The sequence below is a fragment of the Pseudorca crassidens genome, chromosome 12, assembly GCF_039906515.1.
Source record: "Pseudorca crassidens isolate mPseCra1 chromosome 12, mPseCra1.hap1, whole genome shotgun sequence".
Taxonomy (NCBI): Eukaryota; Metazoa; Chordata; class Mammalia; order Artiodactyla; family Delphinidae; genus Pseudorca; species Pseudorca crassidens.
The window spans coordinates 23,221,381-23,238,494 of record NC_090307.1 but is presented as its reverse complement, the minus strand read 5'-3'; the positions used below and the strand labels follow the sequence as shown (position 1 = coordinate 23,238,494).

The window sequence follows — 17,114 nt, the reverse complement described above, 5'->3', positions numbered from 1 at the left end:
AAAAGAATGTTGTTATAGTGATATGTTTAGGTTTTTTTCATATTCAAATCATAATCTCTGTGTTGGCACCAGACTTATTCTTTCTTGCTTTATTCTCTGACTCTTGACCTGTCTAAAACCTAGTGGTTTTTCATAGGAATTCAGAAGTTTCTAATTAAATCATTAGCAGGACATCTGATATTTGAGCAGAAATTCTTTAACCCTTTGGAGATCATAATCTCTTCTAGCAATCTCATGGAAATCTAAGGACCTTTTCCCCAGAAAAAAAGGCACATATTCCTAAGGTCAAATGATGGATAATAAAGAGTTTTATCCCAGATCAACTTGGTGTCCTTTGGACCTACCTGCCTTCCTATCATTGATTGCCATTTTTAGTAGCTTAAGAAATGCCTTATATCTTATACTGCATAACACATTGAAATGTAGGTAAACTGTCTCATAGTTGAACTTATCCAGTACACAATGCTGTTGTATTTTTGCCATGTATATTGATATAGAGGTTACTTGTCATCTACACCTTTGGGCAAGCTTATGCTAGTGTACTTTGCTCCAGTTCTGAAATCTTTTCTTAATTAGTACCAGTATTTTATTAGTACAAAAAATAAAATGAAAAATTAAAGTATGTGAATGAAAAATCTTGAATGCTTAAATTATAACTAATTTTTTTAAGTGTTTAAAAATGTACCAGACATTGTGATAAGACTTTACAGGTATTATCTCATTTAAAGTTTTTTTAAAAAGTCTCATTTGATCTTATCAAAAATTCAGTGAAATTTTACAAATGAGGGAAAGAAGTTTAAAAAGGTCAGCTCACTTTTCCAAGATCATCACCTTATAAGTGATGGAGGTAGGATTCACACCCAGGTAGCCTGACTGTGAATCCTATGCTCTTAATCATTCAACTGTGCTGCCTCCCAAAGCTGTAACTGCCATATTTGCTTGTATGTAAGATACAAGGATTACAAGACATTGTACTTGGAAGGCTATTGGGAGGTGTATCTGTTTTTACTAGTACACAATTATGTTGGTGTTTCTTTTTGGGATGTTGGTTTTTATAAATGTTTTGTGATTCTTTATCATATTTGTAATGAGTCGAGTTTAGAATGAATACAAGTGAGAAGAAACCCTGTGCATCTGCAAGTTCAGGGTATATTTTTCTTTTAAGATGAGTTTTAGGCTTCGTATCTCTCCTGAGGACCCAAAACACTGCCCTCCTTTCTGAGATTTTGAGAGTTTCCTGTTGAAGCCCTCATGGAAGAGCTGTGGTCTTCCTGGGAGCAGGCATGTGAAACCACTGTTCTGAGAACTTGGATCTGTTGAGGCTGTATTTCACTCATTTAATTACTTCCCAACCAAGTGATGATGGTGTGCTACTTTTCCCAGCCCCTGCTGGTCCTTACCTGGGGTTATTTCTGAAGTTCTGATGGAAAAAGTCACCGTTGCATGGGAGGTCTTCTCTTTTAACAAAATAAGGATTTCTCAGCCTGGTTGGTTTTTGCATTCCACATGTTTTTGTCTGCTTTACATTGTTGAGAAATTCTTCATTGTTCTAGTGTGTCAGTGGTATATCTCCTGCCCTTGTGACACTACTAAGGAGTTAATTTTTACAGTTTTTGACCTGGGATTTGGTGAGGAAAGTATGTTCCTTCATTCAGCTATCTTGAACCAAAATTCCCCTTTCCTCTTGTTTCTGAACTTTTGGTAGTGTAAGTCCATGATGTCTATCTGAAATTCTGAAATCCTAAAAACTCTGAAATCCCTGAGTTTTTCTTCAAATTCATTTGGTTATAAATCTGACAGACCTGAACTTACCTACTAACTTTGGTAGCAAGACCAAAGAGGGTATTTCTTTTTTTTTTTTTTTTTTTAATAAATTTATTTATTCATTTTTGGCTGTGTTGGGTCTTCGTTTCTGTGCGAGGGCTTTCTCTAGTTGTGGCAAGCGGGGGCCACTCTTCATCGCAGTGCGCGGGCTTCTCACTGTCGTGGCCTCTCTTGCTGCGGAGCACAGGCTCCAGACGCACAGGCTCAGTAGTTGTGGCTCACGGGCCCAGTTGCTCTGTGGCATGTGGGATCTTCCCGGACCAGGGCTCGAACCCGTGTCCGCTGCATTGGCAGGCAGACTCTCAACCACTGCGCCACCAGGGAAGCCCCAAAGAGGGTATTTCTAATCTTCACCTTTTGTACTTGGTGTGACTATTCATAAGTTCTGTTCAGTTGTGGAGAGCCCATTGTGAGGGTATTTGTGATATATTATCATAAGACAGTTCTAAAATATGAAATTCTGAATTTTAAAACACAGCTAGCCCAGATAAGGGATTGTGGGCCTTTGTGCCCTATTGGATTTAGGAGGACTTCACAGAGTAAATGAGTTTCTGAGAGGGATTAGTAAGTTTCTGGTTATAATGGAATTTGATTTGTATTTTATATTTGGGTTTATGAGCAATATGAAGATAGAATTGGAAGATATGGGTTAAAAAGAAAGGTACATTGGGCTTCCCTGGTGGCGCAGTGGTTGAGAGTCCGCCTGCCGATGCAGGGGACACAGGTTCGTGTCCCACATGCCGCGGAACAGCTGGGCCCGTGAGCCATGGCCGCTGAGCCTGCGCGTCTGGAGCCTGTGCTCTGCAACAGGAGAGGCCACAACAGTGAGAGGCCCGTGTACCGCAAATAAAAAAAAAAAAAAAAAAAGGTACATGAAAATGAAAAGATATTCTTATTGTAGAAACAATATGTGACTTATAATGATGTCTTTTCAATTAATCCTTAATAAGCAATTACTAAAAAACTGTATTTTATCTAAAAATTCAGGGGCGGAAAGCTACAATAGACAGTCATCAGGAACCATTTGCTCACTTAGCCCCAGAGAGCGTACCTGATACTTTTGAAGATGCAGTAAATATACTTAAGCCTTCAGCTATAATTGGTAAGTAAAGTTGTTGTCAAGTCATTCTGTTACTTACCTGTGTAATGCCAGTCATAACTTCCATGCAGGATTACTCAAAATGAAATGACAGATTTTACCTAGCTTTCAGCATATATAATGTTTTCTATGATAGCTTTTTTTAAATTGAAGTATATCTGATGTGCAATATCATATAAGTGACAGGTGTAAATGTAGTGATTCACAATTTTTAAAGGTTATACTCTATTTATGGTTATTATAAAATATTGGCTATGTTCCCTGTGTTGTAGGTGGTAGCTTTTAGATACAGTGTGTAAAGTTTTGTTAATGGATGTTGCCTGTACTTTTAACTTCTAGAAGCTGTGTGATTGAGCATGCTTTGCTTTTAGAGTTGGTATGACTGGTGGGCTCAAAACCTGAAAAAGACCAGGGTTATTTGACAGACCAAGAAAATCCTATGCAGAGTTAAAGATTTTCACTGGCAACAAAGCTGTAAGCCTTTGGTATGTTTTAAGAGTCAGGCGTTGCATAGCTGACATCAGACTATGCAACATGGCATTAAGTTCAGAGCAGAAAATGTAAAAGTCTTTAAAAGAGGGACTATTTCATTTCCTATATAGCTGTAAGATTTGAAGCTATAATTTTTCTTGTAATTTTGCCAATTTCTTGGAGGAGCTCTGTGAAATGTTAAATAGTAAACTTACTGTTTTAAGTTTCAAACAGTCTTTATGGTTAGGAAAAGGATGTCTGTATTAGCTTCTTCACTGATTAGAACTCATAATTTTTTAGAGTGAGAAGTAATCTTAAAGATTGCAAGTGTGTCTGTCTCAAACCTCAGTATGGAAACCTAAGAATCTGTCCATTGACTCAGTCCCTGGAGGGTCAAGGAAACAAAAAGAAAAAAATGTTTAATTCTTTTAGAACTCATGGATTCCTAAGACTATGTCCACATACCTCCACATGGGGAAACACTGAGTAGAAGTTCCTTTTTTACATGAGAAAAACAAGCACAGAGATGTTAAGCAACTTGCCCAAGATTTGTGAATATTTCATATAGCCAGTAGTGACCGAGCAAGCACTAAAACTTTGGTCTCCAGATCAGTATTTTTCTCTATTACATATCAGTTTATAAAATGGAATTTAAAATTTCTTTGACTGTTGAATGTAAGTCTTATTGGATGAACTGTGTAAGCACTCAGCCGAGGCGTTGCTTGGTCATCCCCAGATTCCCACCATGGGCTAAGTATTCTTCCTTCATGCCGTGCTTCTGTGCACTGCATGCTGAGCACCTGTTACAGGTTTTCTGGTTTTCTGTTTACTCTGTTGTTTTTTCTCTCAACTATAAGCTGCCTGCATTATGCTCATTTTTATATCCTAATGGCCTAATACAGTGTCTCAGACATTGTAGGGGCTTATTAAAAGGTCATTAAACTGAACTCTATCAAGAAAGTGGATTGTGGGGCTTCCCTGGTGGCGCAGTAGTTGAGAGTCCGCCTGCTGATGCAGGGGACACGGGTTCATGCCCCGGTCCGGGAAGATCCCACATGCCGCGGAGCGGCTGGGCCCATGAGCCATGGCCGCTGGGCCTGCGCGTCCGGAGCCTGTGCTCCGCAACGGGAGAGGCCACAACAGTGAGAGGCCCGCGTACCGCAAAAAAAAAAAAAAAAAAAAGTAGATTGCTTTAGTCAAGAAGATCTTTTATCACTTCTGAACTCCTATTATTTTATAATGAATACCACAGAGTTTAACAAGTTAACATTTGAGGTGCAAGTTTTTAATTAAAACAATTTTTTTAATTGTGGTAAAATACACATAACATAAAATTTGCCATAACCATTTATAAGTGTACAGTGAGGTAGTGTTAAGTGCATTCACATTGTTGTGCAATCAATCTCCAGAACTCTTTTACCTTGTAAAACTGAAGCTCTCTGTGCACCTGAAACTATCACAACATTGTTAATCAGCTATACTCCAATATAAAATAAAAAGTTAAAGGGAAAAAAAAAGCTGAAGCTCTGTGCCTGTTAGACCAGTGGTCCCCAACATTTTTACCACTAGGAACCGGTTTCATGGAAGATAATTTTTCCACAGACCAGGGAGGGGGATGGTTTTGGGATGATTCAAGCATATTACATTTATTGTGCACTTTATTTCTATTATATTACATTGTAATATATAATGAAATAATTATACAGCTCACCGTAATGCTGACAGGAGGCAAAGCTCAGGTGGTAATGCGAGCAGTGGGGAACGGCTGTAAGTGCAGATGAAGCTTCGCTCCCTCACCCGCCGCTCACCTCCTGATGTGCGGCCTGGTTCCTAACAGGCCACAGACTGGTACCAGTCCATGGCCCCGGGGTTGGGGACCCCTGTGTTAGACAACAACTACATGATGGAGGTAGTCTTATACTCTTTTTATTGCCCACAATTTACTATATCTGGGGTAGACAATAAATATTTAAGTGAAAATTTTTAACATTTTATTGTTTCTCTTTTCAGATTTAAGATTGGAATTATCTCAGCAATGCAAAATCTTATCTTTGTAATGGGATAAGCACAGGTCTTATCTTTACCTGTGCTTTTGTTGTGTTGTTATAGAAATGCTATTGATGAGAAGGCTATGTTTTACTTGTAATGAAGTTCCTTTTTTATCCCCCCTTATTTTATTACAGGAGTTGCAGGAGCTGGCCGACTTTTCACTCCTGGTGTAATCAAAGCCATGGCTGATATCAATGAGAGGCCTGTAATATTTGCATTAAGTAATCCTACAGCACAAGCTGAGTGCACAGCTGAAGAAGCATATACACTTACAGAGGTATTAATAATAGTATGAATTGGTTATGTCTATTATTTTCCCTCTATTAGCCTATTAGTTATACATTCTTGAATAATTCTTTTTATGGTTGCTCTAGAGATTACAGCATGTATCCATGGATCGTCAAATTCTGATGTAAATTATTGCTTGTATCAATTCTGGAAAGCAGTTACTTTATATATCCATTTTAATACCCTCAGGCCTTTTGTGCTATTGTTGTGCATTTTAATTCTCTCTATATTTTAAATCCCCAAAGACATTCTTTTTTTTCAAACAAAAATTATTCATTTAGATTTACGTACATTTTAATATTTTCTATTGCCATTGTGTCCTTCATGCATACCTGTGCTTCTATCTAGGATTATTTCTTCTACCAGAAGAACTTACTTTAAGTGTGGGTCTGATGAATTCTCTTGATAATTTCTTTATTTTGCCTTCATTTTGAAGGATATTGTATCACTCTGCATGTAAGTCAGAGTTGGTAGATACTTTATTTCAGAACTTTGAATGTATCGTTCTTTTGTTTTCTGACTTCTGTTTTCTTTTTGATAGACCATTTTGTCTTTGGTTTTAAGCAGTTTTTCTACTATGGACTTAGGTGTGGTTTTCTTTGTATTTATTCCACCTGAGGACTGTAGAGCTCCTGAATCTGTGGCTTAATGTCTTTTTGGACACATTCTGTCTCTTCTCTTGTAGGACTCCAGTTACGTGAATGTCAAGACTTTTTCACCATATCTAATATGTCTCTTACACTATTTTCTATGTATACCATCCTGTTTGTTCTCTGTGTTTCAATCCTGTGATTTTCTTTGGACTTATCTTCCAGTTTGCATATTCTCTTTTCAGCTGTGCTAAATCCGTTGTTAGGTTCTTAATTTTATTGTATTTTTCACTTGTGGAATTTTATTTCATTCTTTCCATAATTCATTAATTTAGCGTCACAGACTTAAAATCACGTATTATAGAAATAATCAATTTATAAATACTACTTTCTTGCCCTCACATGTCATGAAATAATTGTTTTTACCCTCTTCACATGTATCTTCACCATCATAGGGCCATTCTTTTGAGTCATGTGACAGCTCCCTGGAACAAATTTTTACTTTCATCTAAATTGTTTAAAATTTAGCTCTTTTGAATTCTTTGACACTGCCACTGGGTTATATCCCAGGTAAAAGTATCTGCTTGTATACTGTTAGGACAGTTCTTTTTCCCTTACTGTTCTATAGAGATATATTTGTAATCTCCACAATGTAATCACTTCCTGTATTGTTCTTGCAAGTGATCTTTAAGTGACTCTAGGAAGTGATTTTTTTCTTTTAAGTTGGTTACAATGTTGTGTTAGTTTCAGGTATATAGCAAAGTGATTCGGTTATATACTTTTTCATTTTTTTGTATTTGTTTTCATTATAGGTTATTACAAGATGTAGAATATAATTCCCTGTGCTATACAGTAATCTTTGTTGTTTAGGAAGTGATTTTTAAAGCCTTGTTTACAGTGATATATAGGAGTAGTAATTGTTAGGTCATACCCTTGAGAAAAATTAATAAATTTTATAAATGTTTTTGTCTCTATTAAAAGTATTTTATTATGGAAAATTTCAAGCATATACAAAAGTAGAAAGAACAGTATAATTAACTCCCATGTACCAATACCCTGCTTCAAAAGTGATCAGCTTATTGCCAATCTTGTTTCTTCTACATCTTACTCACCTTAGAGTTTGAAGCCAGTCTCAGACATATCATTTTATTATAAATATTATAGTATATCTCTCAAAAGTTAAGGATTCTTTTAAAAATATAATCACAGTATTATCACACCTCACAATTTTAACAATATTTTTTAATTACTTATTTGATTCTTTTGTATAGCTTTCAGTTCTCTGCTAAAATTTTGTCTTGTCATTTAATTTCTTGAATATATGAATCATAATTAAGGTTAATGTCTGATAGTAACAAATATCTCACTCTCTGTGAGTCCATTTCTATTATCTGTCTTTCTTCTTGGTTATCCAGTTCTTGTCTTTTTGTAAACCTAGTTTTACTTCTGTCTTTCACTTCCTTATTGAGTGCTAGGTAGTGTGGATGAAGGATAGTAGCAATAATTTGAGGCTCGGAATGAAGTTACCTTCCTCCATAGCAGCTTTGCCGTTCCTTTTGGAGGCTGTTAGTCTGGGGCAGCTCCATGTAATTCAGCAGGATGTGGTCCATGGGAGGCCTCATCTGTTTCCACAGTTTACGGTTTCTCTTGGGTATGAATCAAAAACCTTGGGGTATTTTTTTTTTTTTTTTTTTGGTGGTACGCGGCCCTCTCACTGTTGTGGCCTCTCCCGTTGCGGAGCACAGGCTCCGGACGCGCAGGCTCAGCGGCCATGGCTCACGGGCCCAGCCGCTCCGCGGCATGTGAGATCTTCCCAGACCGGGGCACAAACCCGTGTCCCCTACATCGGCAGGTGGACTCTCAACCACTGCACCATCAGGGAAGCCCAACCCTGGGGTATTTATCAGCACCCCTCACCCGTAGTGGTCTCTGAAGTATACTTTTTCTCTCTCTGTCATCATGAGACTCCTGACAACTTCAGTGCTCAGGCACTCAGCCACAGATTTTCCTTTTGAAATCACTCACCTGAAGGAGGAAAGCTTCAAATGCTGGGCCCAAATACCTTGCTTTCCTCTTTTTTTGGATATTGACTGTCTCCACTCCAAGCTCTCCCTATCTTGGTAGCACTCCCACTTCCTTAAAACATATTTTTAATATATTTTATCCAGTTTTTCTCATTGTTACCAGAGGGAGAATTGGTGTGAAACAACCTAGAAGACTGTTGCCAAAGTAGAACTCTCAGAACTTTCTGAACTTAATATTCACGCTCTTGATATATTTAGCATTGTTTTTTTCTCATTGTTACAAATTTTATTTTGACACATATATTCTCTCAAAATTCCTTTGTTTCTATATTGCCACTTTGTGTTAGTCAAAATAAATTTGCTTGACTAGTGGCTTCCAACAGTTATAATAATTACTGAAACTTCTAATAATTATTGAAATCTTTTCTTTTGAACTCATCCACAAAGTCAGCATACAGATATATTAAAAAAAAAATCAGTCTCTTTAGTATACTGTCTTACTTCTTTACCAAAGAGTTGTATTACTATTAGCTTGATTGCTCATCCTCTTCACCTGTCTTTACTACTTAAAACTAATGGTTATTGCCCCCCAAATTAAATCTTAGTCTTACACAAAGACTAGTTGATAAATATACTCCATGTATTATGGGTCTTGGCATTTCCAAAATATAAAAAATTTAAATGTTTTGGGCAGTAGTAGTATATCAGTAGAAGACTTCAAACATTTAAGAATTCTATTTTTTGAATAAATGTTATTGTAATAGATGTACACCGTTTGAATGAATAAAAATTCCTCAAGGAAACCAGTTTGACACACTGTATCAGTTCTGAGATGCAAATTTTCTCACAATTTTTATAACTTTGAAATTGTGTTATCTCTTAAAAATGGTAAAAAAGCATTGTGTCATAGTTTAATTTTACATAATTTTTTTCTTAGTGTTACATAAAATAATGGCATAAATGTATGTATTTGTAGTTACTGCTAAAATTTTAAGTGTCCTTTTGTTTTTGGTGGAGGGATGTCTCAGTGCTAGTCTAACACCCTCTGCTGCTTAGGGAGAAAAGTGCGTTTAAAAAAAAGTGTTTTTATATTTTAATGGCCAGTTGCTCAAAGAACAAAGAATAGGCTAACCTGGACTTCAGAATGAGAATACTGTTATCATTAAGGTCTTGCCACATTTAAGCTATAGGTTGATTATGAAAGAAGAAGAATTAAAAGAAAAAAAGATGGCCTGTTGTGACCACCTAGAGGGGTGGATTAGGGAGGGGGACACAAGAGGGGGAGGATATGGGGATATATGTATACATACATATAGATGATTCACTTTGTTATACAGCAGAAACTAATACAACATTGTAAAGCAATTATACTCCAATAAAGATGTTAAAAAAAAATGGCCTGGAGAAGGTGAACTGCTGTTGAATCTTGCCATTCTAGAGAAGATGCCCAAGATCTTTCTAAATCTCCAAATTTACTGACATGAGGATATAACATTTTCCCCATAAAGAGCTATATTGTATAATCCACTTTATAAATCTATTAAAATTAATGGTGGCACAAAAATAATCTATATTATTATATACATTGTGGTAACTCGTATGGCATTAACCATGATCTTCAAAGAAACAAAATTTTTGTCACAAATAAAGCTAGGCTTAGAACAGGTAGAGAATGGTAGTAACTATCTGTAGAAAATTCTATAGCTTTCTGGAGTTGTAGGTCCAAGACACTCACCTGGGCCCACCACTGGCACAGTTGACTTGCTTCTACACATAAACCTGAGATCATTTTGAAATTGAAAGTATGTCTTGTAAAAGTAATAATTACTACACATGGTAGATCTTCAGGTTGTCCAAAGGGTCAAATTCTTGAGTGCTAAATCCACTAATGCCAAGGGTCTACTATATTTCAAAGAATAATCACTCTTGCTATAATACACATCTGTAGATGTAGGGAAAAGATAAAGTATTATCTAAACACTTAAAATAACTCTGTCAAATGTTTAGGTGTCATGTCATTTTGTGCATCCTACTGTGTGGAGATAGTTCAGCTTTCTGTGAATCACCTTTTAACTTCATCTAAGTAGCTGTTTAAACATGACTTCCTTTAGTTATACCTCAAGTATTCCAAGATAAGTTATCCTGTTTGAAAACTATTGTTTTCTTGCCTTTTTTTTTTTTGGTCAGGTAGGGGTGCGACAGATGGAATTTGTGGGGGAAAATTATATATAAAGGATTTATAAATTAACCTTCAGGTACTTTTCAATTCCATGGGCACCAAATTCTCTTAGAAATACTGAAGGTGCTAGTAAAATGTATTATATGCTGTTATAGAGCACAGTACTAAAATTGGTGGATACAACAAATTTGGAGACTTCCTTTTCTTTAACAAGACAACATGCCATGTTTTTCTGGAGTGACTGTGGTTATACCATATGCCTGTTCTATAAACTTCCTATCTAGGGGGCATTGTAGCATAATAGAAAACCATGGGTTTTAGAATTATAAAAATATGGATTCAAGATTAGCTGCTATAGTTATGATGTGTGACTTTTTACAAAGTACTTGGAAATATTTAAGCCTTTGATTTCTGAGATTTTTTAAAAATATATATTAGTGAAATGGAGATGATAATCTCATAAGCCTTCTATGTGGGCTAAATTAACTGAGTTAACACATTTAAAGCACCTGGTACAGAGCCAGAAACAGCAGATGTACAGTAAATGGTAGCAGTTTAATTTTTGATGTTTTCCCCTCATTCACAGATGTTTATAGCAGTCTTTATTATTAGGGATGATATTTTTTTGCCGTCTACATTTGTTAAGTTTTAAAGCAAATAGAAGTGTCAGGTTTTAAAGAATTTATTAATGGACTTTTTCAACTTTGAATGCTTGCTATGCATAAAACAAACCTTATTCTAATAAGGATTTGAATGAGAGGATTATGTTTTATAGTAAATTATGCCTATTTTGCAAGTAGTATATTGGTCTACTACAGGGTTTAATTTTGTTTTAATTCACCTCAATTTTCTAGTCCACATAAAGTAACAAAATTGAGGTTATTTCATTTCTCAACAGGGAAGGTGTTTGTTTGCCAGTGGCAGTCCATTTGAGCCAGTGAAACTCAGTGATGGGCAAGTCTTTATACCAGGTCAAGGAAACAATGTATATATTTTTCCAGGTAAATGCCACCATTATTTATGTTATAGAGTAATCATTAATAATTACATTAAAATTCCTTATGAAATTCTTTAGAATTTAAGATTTAAAAAACAATGGTATTTACAGGATTTTGCTATGAATGTACAGGAAAACTCAAGGAATTCAGCAAATCCAACTTGCTCTATTTCCCCTAAAAATTTATTTATTCATACCGTTCATTAAATTTGTTTTTATTATAGAAATAAAGTAGTACATGGTTCATAAAAATGCAAAAGGAACAGAATGTTAAAAAATTATTTAACCTATCTCCCCTTGGTACCTCCTTATCATACTTATCAGCTATAACCACTGTGGTTTCCTTTGAGTTTTTCTGATGGTTACCATCATGACTGGCACACTTCTCCCTTATCTTGATTCTTCCAACTCTAGACTGTATGTGTGAACTTCCAACTGTGAAATCTAAGTAATAGTCCACACGTAATACCTAATACCTCCTAATACCTTGCTTTCTCTCTTTACCTGTCAATTTCTATTACTACTTTTAGTTTTCCTGGTAGTTACCTTTATCTCTGTATAATAAAGAGCTTTTGTAAGCAATTTAAGACAGTTTTTATTAGCTTGCCATAGTAAAAATGAAAAAAAAAATCTGGTGTTTAGCTTTCTTATCTCTTCTTATTTTATCTCTCAACTATGGTTGGTATTTCTACATTGCAGAGAAATTTTTGAAACTTACATTGTGTTCTGTTGTTTTCCATGTTTTGTCTCTGGATTGATTCTGAAATTACATGATTATATGTTACTCATGTCTAAACAAGAGTGTGGTTTGATAAATACAGTAGAACCTGCAATTCTAGATCAACAAAACTTTTGACACTCAAAGTCTTTTAAGTGTCACGTATAATGAATCCTCCTCTAATTTCTTGCCAGCTTCCTTCATTTCATCCTGATCCTGCCCCACAGCAAATCATTTCTGTGGTGCTTCTCTCTTGCCCATGTACACTCTTCCTCTTTGTGTTGGTCTCATTTTTCTGGAATACATCTTTGAATAAGTTTTTTTATGAAGCATGGATGAAAACTGAGTTTTTATGTATCTGAAAATGTCTTTATTTTGTTCTCTCACTTGATGGTTTGGTTGGGTAGAGATTTGTAGATTCAAAGTCATTTTTGTCAGACCTTTGGAAACATTTCTCCATCACTTCCAGTGGCCAGGGTTGCTGATGAGAAATCTGGTGTCAATGAGATTCTCATTCCTTTGTACCTACTAGCTTTGTCTCCCTAAAAATGTTTCAGTGTTTTCTTTATCTTTAGATCTCTGAAATATTAGTGGGATGCATCCAGGTTTGGGCTTTATTTCCATCATGCATGTCTGCAGGTGGACCAATTCACTATATTTTCTTTTCCAAAGGATTTTTTGTTCTGTCTTTCCCCCCCCCCTTATTTCTTTCCTTTCATTATTTCTGTTTTTCCCTTATGGAACTTGTGTTAGACCATGGTCAAATCCCTCTGTTGCCCTGACTTGTAACTTTTATTCATATTTTCACCTCTTACCTTTTTTGTTCTTTAATATGGGGGATTTCTGTGGTGTTTGTTAATTTATCTGTATCTGTTTTGGTTTCCTTTTTCCTTTTTTTTTTTTTAGCACTTCTAGTGTATGTTTTGTTTCAACAGTCTTTTTTTATTGAAAATTTCAAACATATACAAAAGTAGAGGGAAGAATGAAATCCCATGTTCCATTCTCCCACTTTTTGGCAGTTATCAATTTGTAACCAGTGTTATTTAATCTATACTCCCACCCACTCCACCTTCACTGGGTTATTTTAAAGCAAATCAGAGACATCATATAATTTCATTAATAAGTGCTTCAGTATGTGTCACTAAAAAAAATAATTTTAAAAAAATTAAACATAACTGTAATAGTGGTATCACACCAAAGGAAATAAATAATAATTGCTTAATATCATATCATCAACTCAGTAGGTTCAAATATTATTTTTCACTCTCAATACCTTTTCTTGTCGTAGAATAACTTTTTAATAGCCACTTTTTTTTAAGCTTGCAGCATCCTTTCAGATCTCTCCTGAGAGTTATTAAGATTCTTTTAAATATTTCTTCCTTTGTGCTGTTTATTTTCCAGAAGTTTCTGGTAATCCTTAGTTTATTCATTTTAATGAAAGAATTATGTTGAGCAAAATAGTGATTTGGCATGAATTTCCTTTGTACTTGTGTCTTTCTCCTTGTGGGCCTCTCCCTGAATAACTGACCGCAGGCTCTAAGATTTTAGGACAGATTTATCGCACACATAGGCTGGCATCAAGGAAGCACGTTATTATAACTGTTGTTAAAATAAAGATTTTGGGCCTGTGAATATCCTAGTGCACTTTCGTCCTTTTTCTAGTGCACTTTCCTCCTTTTCCCCCCAGCAGAGTGGTTGTGTAGAGTTCTGCTCTGCTTGTCTCTTGAAACCTAGCATCTGTAACAGAAACTCTGCCATCACTGATGATCCCCTTGTAGAACTTGATAATGTTCAAAATCAGTCTGTTCCATCCAACAGTATTTCTCTGGCATAAAGACCATGAAAATAATACTTCTCTGCTGATTTTAACAAAGCCACTTTTAATATCGTATTTGACTAACGGAGAATTCGGCAGTTGATTACTTTTATATAACATTTCAATGTTCTAACTTTATTAATAACAGTTATTAGGACTATAAATATAGACAAAAGAATGACTTGGTAGCAGAGGTTAAAATGGGCTTAAAAACAGGATTGGCCAAAAGAACGATCAAAAAGCAGTTAAAAACTCAAGGCTTTGGAAATGTTTGAATTACCTACTCCAGCAATTATACCTGGATGAACAACACAATTAAAACCTAAAAGGGCCAGAGCCTTCCTAATCAGGAAGAAGTGACTTAGAGGTAAAGCTGTGCTTTTCATGGAGAGAGGTCAAGAGTTGGGAGTCTGGCACCTGTAAAGGATGGGATGCTAGTGAGCCACCTCCCACTTTGGGCTGCAACCTTAAAGGACTGTACCTTGGAGTGTGGGTATAGTTTGCACTTGAGGTGATCTGGAAAACCTCAAGCCTTTGTTTTGGCCTACCAGCGCCCACAAGTGCCTGGCAGAAGCAAGCAGAAGTCTTCTCTGGTACAAGATAACACTATCCTATTCCTCAAGTTACTTTTACAAATAAATTTTCAAATACAACCCTAGTTAAGAAATAAAAGATAATGAAGCACATAAAGAGACAAGCCAACACAAGCCAAAAGTAGCAGATACAACAAAAAGAAACTCGGGAACTCTAAATATCAGACAAGTGCTATGAAACAAATACGCTTATTATGTGTATGGGATAAAAGCCAAGCTTGAGAAATTCAGCCAAGTAACACTAAATTCTGCAATTGAAAAATACAATAAATTAAGAACTCAGTGAATGAGGCTTACAACAGATTAGACCAAAGGAAATTAATAAACTGGAAGATAGGCCAGAAGAAAGGATCCAGAGACCAAAAAAGGGGGGAAATATAGAAAAACAGATATATACCGTTAATTGATATACATCTAATTGAGGTCCCAGAGAAAGAAGAGAGTAAGTAAAGCAGAGGCAATAGTTACAGGCCTCATGGCTGAGAACTGACAGATGACATCACTACACAATATTCAGGAAGCTCAGTGAAATCCACATGGGATAAGTAAAAAGAAATCTACATCCAGTAACATCCTTGTGAGGCTTCAGAAAACAGCAACAAAGAGAAGACTGTGAATTCAGCCAGAGCAAACAGATTTCCTTCAAAGGAATAATTGTCAGGCCAACTGACTTCTCAACAGCAACAAGAGGCCAAAAGACAATGGAGTGACCTGTGTGAGTGGTTTCTACAAAATACTTGTGAAGCTAGAGCTCATTACACAGTGAAAAGCCCCTTCAAGGATTAAAACAAAATGAAGATATTTTCAGAAGAGGAAAAAAAGAGGATTCACCATCTGCGGACATGTAAGAAAGGAAAGTAAATTCTAAAGAGTATTCCTTAGGCAAAAGACAAGTAATCCCAGCTAGAAGTTCAGAGATGTAGGAAAGAATGAAGAGCAAAGAAAGTTGTGAATGTTTGAGTTAAACAAAAGGAACGTTTTATGTGTTGGGCAAAACAATAATGACGTGGGATTTTGAAAGATATAGAGACAAAATTAAAAGGCACAATAATAATAGCTTATCGGTTACATAGAGTTAAACTGTTAGGAAATCCTAACTTCCATTGTCTGGCAGGAGGGCAAACTAAAAATTTAACATGAAACTTTGATCAGAATGCATGTTATAAATTTTAAGATAACCACTAGAAGACTAGAAGAACTTCCAAACTATGATAAGAGAATATTAGGGGAGGAAATGAAATGATTTTTTTTTTTTAATCCAAAAGGCAAGAAAGAATAGGAAAGGGAATATGGAACAGACAAACGTAAGAAGACAATAGATTTTGCCCCAAACATTTAATTAACTACATTAAACGTAGATGGAACGAATATTCAACTTAAAAAAAAATTATCTAGAGGCTGGGTTAAAATAATGAAGCTATTAACCACTGTGATCCTCTTCCCATCCCTGAGTAACTGAGTTACCATACTTCCCCACTCTGGCCAAAGACTGCTGGGATACTCTTTGAATAGTGTGAAACCCTGAATAGGGTTTGCCGTATTCGTGCTCATAGCAATCAATTTTTTAAGTTCCTAACTCTTACATATGAGAAACGCTCAAAGGAAGGGATTTTAAGGAAAATCCCTTATATGAACAGTTTATTTCATAAAAAAAACTAAATAGACAAACAGAAAAAAGCAGTTTAGGAAAAAACAGATTATGTGGGGAAATGGAATGTTAAAAAAAAAAAAAAAAACAGTATCCTCATGGAGACAAATATTCCAGACATAAGACAGAATTTTATTTTTAAAAAAATTCGAAAACAAAAATGAGCTCTGGAAAATGAAAAGTTTGGTAGGAGGATTGTAAGAAAAATTTGAAGAAGTCATCTGGAAATAGAGCAAAGATCAGAGGATGGAAAATAAAGAAAAGAAAATTAGAGGACTAGTCCAGGAGGTGCAATATCAGAAAGTAGGAATTTCAGGGAGAGAGAACAGAAAAGTGGAGGGAAGGAAATTATCAACGACTTCATGAACATTTCCCCAAATTGCAAGACCCAATTTCCAGATAGGAAGGGCCCACCTACCAAGTGCCAAATATGGTGGGCGAGAGTAATGCACCTCAAGGCACACATTGTGAAATTACAGAACATTAGGTACAAAAAAAGATCCTACATACTTCCAGAGATGCAACAAAAAGATAATTGTTGAAAAAGGATCTGGAGTCAAATTGGCACCAGACTTCTCACCAACAATGCTGGAAGCTGTGAGGTATTGAAATAATGCCTTACAATTCTGAAGGAAAATTATTTCCAAATTAGAATTTTAAACCCAGACAAACTATCAAATAAAGTGGAAGGTAGTAAAACCGTGAGTGTGTGTGTGTGTGTGTGTGTGTGTGTGTGTTGGGGTGCTGGCGGGGGCTCTTCAAAAATGCAACATTTCCAGAAATGTATCTCCTATGCACTGTTTTTCAGAAAACTACTG

At 35.8% G+C, this 17,114-nt stretch overlaps 1 protein-coding gene across 2 annotated transcripts in view; it reads left to right on the top strand.

Annotated features, from left to right (window-relative positions):
* Positions 1-17,114, top strand: part of ME2 (malic enzyme 2) — a 57,914-nt gene that overhangs the window by 35,494 nt on the left and 5,306 nt on the right. The window contains exons 11-13 of one of the 2 annotated variants that reach the window (XM_067699065.1): positions 2,812-2,926; positions 5,578-5,720; positions 11,423-11,525. In XM_067699065.1, coding sequence (XP_067555166.1) covers positions 2,812-2,926; positions 5,578-5,720; positions 11,423-11,525 — 361 coding nt within the window. The remainder of the gene's footprint in view (positions 1-2,811; positions 2,927-5,577; positions 5,721-11,422; positions 11,526-17,114) is intronic. The other variant, XR_010933024.1, reaches the window with a different exon arrangement.